Raw genomic sequence first — 7,159 nt, forward strand, 5'->3', positions numbered from 1 at the left:
ATACATTCTTGTAGATTTTTCGTACTGGTATGAAACAATTCCAAGAATAAAAATAAAATTTCGCCCTGGGTCGAAAGACAAGGCGAGTCCGACGCTGAGTCCTGCTGGTTGGTTCACTGTCAACAATAGTTATCAGCTGATCGATTCAACGTCAAGAATTATGGAAGTTGGTTGGAGAATTCCGACGAGTAAATTTTAGCACATTGCTAGTGTTGCTATGTTTCCAATTTGAAATTTATCTTTTATTTTTAGGACCAAAAAAATGAAAATCATTTTACACCAAAATTTCATGAACGAACAGATACAGATACTTATTTTTAATTTGCAACGAAGGTACAAATTTTATTGCTTATATTAATTTTTTTCAAGGTTTGGACGATTTAGTATAAAATTGGTGTCAGTGCTCAATATGAGCGAATAAAAAAACTAAAATGCATCATACCAAAAATGATCTGCAAAGTGCTATAACTCGAATGGTAATATCCTATTCCATCAATTTAGAAATAAACTTTCTTTAAAATTACCAATATATTGATGTATACAAACATTCTTTAGTGCTTTTTATTTTATGTGTCAAAGTTTTAACACGATATCTCAATTCGTGTGGACGCAGTGAACACAAAAAAAATGTTCATAACCGGGGACTAGTTTGGTCACGTGGTCACCGAAAAGCATGCCCTTAAGACAAAAATTATAATCCTGTAACATTTTTATCATAGAATATTTCATAAACGGAATAGAAATCTTTTAAATTATAAGTTTTAAATGTATTATTTTTAGGACGACCACAGTTTTATTTACTTGAAGAAGGGGAATAAGTAACTTAGGGATCTCGTCCATAAACTACTTTACCACTGGAGAGGAGGGATGTTATATTGTTAGTAATGATTTTTATAATAATAAATTTATGATCTTGAAGTTTATTGTTTTTTAGATTGTATAATAAATTATTTATTTTCATATTTTTAATTATAACTAAAAGTGCTCAAATTTAATTTTCGATATGGTCGGGTCTCACAAAACCTAAAGTTGGTAACGGGTAGGTGCCGGTCCCAAGTCAAAGTAACGGTATACAAGAATTTAGAGAATTTTTTCCTCTAAAAGTACATGTGGTAACATTTTTAGTACGTTTCCAGATGAGGAATGTTCTTGGTAGAAAATTAATTTTTTTGTTTACAAATGTATGTTTTGAGTTGAAAATTCAACTTTTTGAGTGAGAAATCTTGAATTTCATTGAAAATTCATCGTTTTTGTTAGTAAATTAATCTTTTTGTTTAAAAATTTTTCTTTTCAAGTTGAAAATTCAACTTTTTGGTTCAGAATTCTTGAATTTCATTAAAAATTCGTCCTTTTTGTTAGTTAATTAATATTTTTATTTAAAAATTCTTTTTTCGTTGAAAATTCAACTGTTTAGTTTAGAACTCTTGAATTTTGTTAAAAATATGTTTTTTTTTTGTGATAGAAAATTAATCTCTTTGTTTAAATAAAAAATAATTTAAAACTAGACTTTAAAGTTGAACAAATTTCTTAAAGTTCCATTTTTTGATTGACGATTCAAAATTCTAGTAAAGAATTCATCTTTTTGGTTGGAAATTGAACGGTTTTATTAAAAATTAATTTTTTTTGTTGTTAAAAAATACTTTGTTAATTGAAAATTAACTTCTTCCATTTTTGGTCGATAACTGTTGTTTCTTAGGTAAAATTCAATTTTTTGTTAAAATTTAACTATTTTGTTAAAAATTTGTTTCGATATAAAAATTAATATAATTTAGCTGAAAAAAAACGTTTGCGTTGAGAGTTCTTGTATTTTGTTGAAAATTCGTTAAAATGCCCTAAAATATTTAAATCATTTGAAGCCTTTTAAAATTCCTTCGAATAATTTAAAATACATTAAAATCTTTTGCAATCCCTTGGAATTTTTGAAGCTATTAATAATTCCTTAAAATTTGAATAAAAATCAGTAGAACATATCAACTTTCAAATTCCTTTAAAACTTTTTAATGCCTTTGAAAATTACTTGGAAATTTTTAATAATATCCCAAAATAATGTTCTCTGAAATCCTTGGAATATTTAAAAATCATGTTAAATTACATAAAATCTGATAATATTTCTTTCAATCATGAAAAAACTATTTAAATGTCATAATAGCTTTTAAAATACCTCAAAAACATTTAATTTCCATATCTTCCGAAGTTATAGGAAAGTTTTTAAAATCCCATGAATATTTTGTAATCACTTCAAAATCGTTCAAGTCCTTGGGAAGTCCTTGACATTTTATAAACCATTTAAAAATAAAAAAAAAATACATCAAAATATTTCAAATCGTTTGAAATCCCTTCAAAAATTTTAAAAACCTTTTAAAGCTCTTTTTTAGGTAAAAATTCAACTTTTGGTTAAAATTGAACTATTTTGTTAAAAATTCATTTTGTTATTGAAAATTAATGCAATTTAGTTGAAGATTCAACTCTTGTGTTGAGAATTCTCGTATTTTGAATGATTTGATCATTCGACTATTACGTATAGAAAATTCAGCATTTGGTCTTGAAAGTTTAATAATTTAGTAAAAGAAAGAAACATTTATTTTGTAGAAAATTCGTTTTTTTTTAATAATTTAAAATTATCTTTTTATTAAAAGTTTAACTAATCCATTTTTGGTTTTAAATTTACATTCGGAGGAGGGAATAACCAAATTAACAGTTGTCAACGGAGGGGGGGGGGGGGCAAAAATGGCCTATAATTGGTAACGTAGTTTATGGATGATCCCTTATTTGAATCGAAAACGTACATAAAAGTGACTAATGTGCATTATTAACACAAATGATCTTTTGAATTTAAAACAATAAAAAATAATTTGAATAAATTTATGCAGATTCCAGGATAATTTTAACGAATTCATAATTTAGGTCACATTAAAAAAAAATCAAACAAATTACAAAAAAAAGTCCATTGATTTCTGTAAAATGACAGTGAATTTAAGGTAAATGGGAATAATTAAAATATATTTTAAAAAATCTTACAGAATCTCTAGAAATTTTTCAAAATTAAAATCTCATAAAACCTGAGAAATAGTTGAAATTTCACAAAATAACTTGGAATCTTTTAAAATTCCTTAAAATATTTCAAACCCTTTAAATCACTGAAACCAATAAAAAATTCCTTGATTTTTTAAAAAATTAACTACAATATTTTTGAAATTCTGTGAAATCTTTTAAAATCCTGTAAAACTTTTTAAAGCTCTTGAAAATGCTTTTGAATTAAAAAAGCCCATACATATTTTACAACCTTCAAAATCAATTGAAATTTTTTAAATACTTTTAAAAATTCCTTAGAATTCTTTTTTAATTCCCAGAATCGGTCAAATTCTTCAAAATTCCTTAACAATTTATTATAATATAATAATATCTCGAAAAAACATGAAATTTTATATTTCCTGAAAGATCCTATAAAATGGTTCCATATCTTGCGTAACTCTACAAAGTTCTTCAAAAATCCCATAAAATTTTTTTAAATCTTTCGAAATCATTAAAAAACTTGAGAATTCCTTGAAAATTTATAAATCACGAAAAAGACTTGGAATCTTCTATAAAATCCTAAACTATTTCAAACCCTTGGTAATCTTTAAAAAAATCTAAAGCTCTTAAAAATTCCTTGGAATCATTTTAAACACCTTAAAATCTATTGAAATACATTGGAATTTGTTACGCTATTAAAACTTTATTGGAATTTAAATAAAAATCTATAAAATATTTGAAATCCCTTTAAAGCTTTTTAATGTTTTGAAAATTCCTAGGAAATTTTTAATAATATTCCAAGATCGGTAACGTCCCTGAAAATCTCTTAAAACTCTATTAAAATACTTTATAAATCACTTAAAATTATATTAAATCTGATCATATTTTCTCAAATCTTGGACACATGATTTTAAATCCCATGAAAATTTGTTGTATCCCTTCAAAATCATCTAAAGAAGATTTCCAATTTTTTCGAACTTTTTAACCCTGAAAAATTCTTGGATTTTTTAAAAACATCCTAAAATATTTAAATCCATTGGAATTACTTCAAATGATTGAAATGTTTTTAAATTCCGTAAAATATTTCAAATTCTGTGAAATCATTTGAAACTCTTTAAAATTCCTTAGAATAATTAAAAATAGATTAAAATCTTATGAAATCTCTTGTGATTTTTTAAGCTGTTAAAAATGCCTTGAAATTTAAATAAAAATCCATAGAACATTTCAAATCATTTAAAATTCCTTTAAAATTTTTTAATGCCTTTGAAAATTGCTTGGAAATTTTGAATATCTCAAAATCGATCAAATTCTTTGAAGTCAATTTTATTCAAATGTCTTAAAACTGTTAAAATCCCTCAAAATCATTAAATTGCTATATCATCCGAAGTACTAGGAAATTCTTAAAAACTCCATGAATATTTTTTTAAGTTCTTCAAAATCGTTCAAATCCTTGGAAAGTTCTTAAAAGTTTATAAAACATTTAAAAAAATTTGTTAACAAATAAATAAAAATACCTTAAAATATTTCATATCCTTTGAAATCCCTTGAGATTTTCTAGAACTTTTTAAAGCTCTCGAAAACTCCTTCGATGTCTTAAAAATATCCTAAAATCTTTTGAAATTTCTTGGAATTTTTAAAAATACCCTCAAGAATTCAAAAGAAGTAAAAAAATCAGAAAAAAGTGACAGTTAAAGTGTTTCTTACAGAAATTCCCTGACTTTTGCGATTAAAAAAAAAAAAAATCACTGACTTTTCTTTAACCAAAAAAATGCCCTGAATTTTCTGATTTCTCCGGAACTGTGGCCACCCTGTTTTTATTAATCATTATTAATTAAAATTTAGAGTTGAGCAATAAATTTATTAATTAAATAGATTACCGTATTGTCAGCATCCCGTGCTCTATAGGTGTTTTTCGAAAAGTAGACGAGAAGCTTTTGCAAGTCCTGCATGCTGACATCAGTCATGATAGTCTCGGGTTTGTAAACGTGATTTCCTTCCATTGTCAATATGCAATTCTATCTACAGAATTTCTAATTTTCAATACTTATAAATAATCTATGAAACGTGAATACTTCCGAATCTCTTAAGTGGAATAAAATGGCACAAGGGCTAATTTGAACGTATATCTCTTAAAATCACAGTTAATCCATTCATATACTCTTAGAAATACACTTAGTCTTTAACAAACTGTGCAAACGATTGCGTCTGCATAACAGGAGAGTGCGATTCCAAAAATCAGGTTTCAACTGAAAATGAGACAAAAAAAAATCACAAATTAAATTCCTTCGAAAAAAAAATCCTAAAACTGTTTTAAATATGAGAAGATTACAACTGATTGTATGCTGAAAAATTTCAAATATTACTTACTCTCGCCTCAAAACACTGTTTAATTAATGAGATCAACATGAATGGATTTTTAATCATGAATCATTGCAGAAACCAGGCGATTATCGTAACCCTCTGTTTACAAACACTTTGCGTCAAAGAAACAGTTATGAAATTGAATAAACTTTGCCTCATTAGTATTTCGTGCATAAAAAAATTTATTTATTCTACACAAATAATACTTTTATCTCTCGCGACAGATAATTCCAATGCACGAAAATTGACTGTCAATTTTAATCAAGCACTATCTTTCACGAATGAAATTTAAAAACGTTTAAAGTCTAAAAATAAACTAGACGTCTGCGAGAATCGTAATTTTAAATTTGTGACCCTACTCTCCTCGTCTAGGCCCCACTCCGAAGAATTCTTTTTGGCGACGTGCCTACATATGGCATTGTCTGTTAACAATAAATTGAAACTGCAGAAATGCAAATTAAAACATTTACTGTGACAAGAGCATAATTTAAAGAAAAGACAATGCACTTTCCTACGGACTCTTTCGAATTTTCCGATAGAAATTGCGTCTCGCATGCACATGATCCTCGTGATAGAAAACTTAACCTACAAATGAACCCGAGGAACGCCTGTCGCATGCTCAAGAATGATAAAAAGACGAATGTTGAAGAACTCATGAAGCTTACTGAGGAAAATGAGGATATTGATAAAATTTAAAAGGAATAAGTCAGGAGGGCGAGAAGGAACCTGCTATCTCAGATAACGGGAAAATAGTGATTTGGAGGTTGGGGACGGCTGTCACATTTCTATCGATTCGTCAGCGATATTATGATTGTAGCATACCTGTCTTGAACACACTGACATTCTTCTTCGCCTTCTTCTCTTTTTTCGAAGTCTTCGTGCTCGGTTCGCCAGATTTTTTTCTAGCTTTTTTCGAACCTCCGACGAATGGAGCACGAGTACGTCACTAAAAGTTAGTTGTCACTTGCCGTCACGATTTTGCACTTTTAAGGTCATTTGTACGCCCCAGAAGGGCATGACTCGCACGACTCTGTGTTGTTTATCATTCGACCCATCCTCGGAAATTGTGTTGTATTTCGGTCACCTCGTGTCTCGCTCACTGACTTACGCTACTCACGTCACTAGCACACACACTCGTAAACAGTGACACTCATTTTATTTATGTATCGAATTTGTGGCTCGTGAACACTTGTGCATGTGGGCGATATGGACGAGAATTCCGACAATCACGGGCAATTCGATTAGAGAGCCACTCACACTTCACACTTTTCGTGAATCACGATTTGCACTATGCACTTTCTGCGCAGCGCACTTGATGCACTTTCGGTCCGATAAAAACCATCAAAGTAGAATAAAAAACAAATGCGGCTAAACTTGAGGCACGAAATTCAAAGGTTCTTCACTATTTTCATTAATTTTACTTGTTTCATACTCGGAATGGTCAGAGATGTTTTGCTGGAGATAAAATGTTAAGAGAGAAAGAGGTTAGGTTTGTGTTGTGACACAATTTTCTTTTTTTGTGTGCACGAGTGCACGCCGGGTTGCCGATACCTCGAAAAATCCCGGGAAACTTTAATCTATTTACTATTTAGCTGTTTTATTTTATATAATTTTGGAATAAAACTATATTTCAGATACAAATTTTACAATTTTACATTCATTGATTTGGTTTACATAAAAAATGAGGGTTCGACAATAAAATGTGCCATTAAACAAAAAACTTCTATTTTCAGCATAAAAAGATGAATTTTCAACAAAAAAGTGTAATAGTTTATATTTCAACATA

The 7,159-nt window shown here is 28.4% G+C and overlaps 1 protein-coding gene across 4 annotated transcripts in view; it reads right to left on the bottom strand.

Moving 5' to 3' along the window:
- LOC117171316 (myotubularin-related protein 14) overlaps positions 1-6,848 on the bottom strand; it is a 36,291-nt gene extending 29,443 nt beyond the window's left edge. For 2 of the 4 annotated variants that reach the window (XM_033358505.1, XM_033358503.1), the window contains exons 1-2: positions 6,196-6,848; positions 4,890-5,258 (exon numbers count right to left, since the gene is read on the bottom strand). In XM_033358505.1, the coding sequence (XP_033214396.1) occupies positions 4,890-5,012 (123 nt within the window). In that variant the 5' untranslated portion in view covers positions 5,013-5,258; positions 6,196-6,848. The remainder of the gene's footprint in view (positions 1-4,889; positions 5,259-6,195) is intronic. The other 2 variants (XM_033358504.1, XM_033358506.1) reach the window with 2 other exon arrangements.
- Between the last annotated feature and the right edge of the window lie 311 nt (positions 6,849-7,159).

The sequence above is a fragment of the Belonocnema kinseyi genome, chromosome 4 (assembly GCF_010883055.1).
Source record: "Belonocnema kinseyi isolate 2016_QV_RU_SX_M_011 chromosome 4, B_treatae_v1, whole genome shotgun sequence".
In the NCBI taxonomy this organism is placed as follows: Eukaryota; Metazoa; Arthropoda; class Insecta; order Hymenoptera; family Cynipidae; genus Belonocnema; species Belonocnema kinseyi.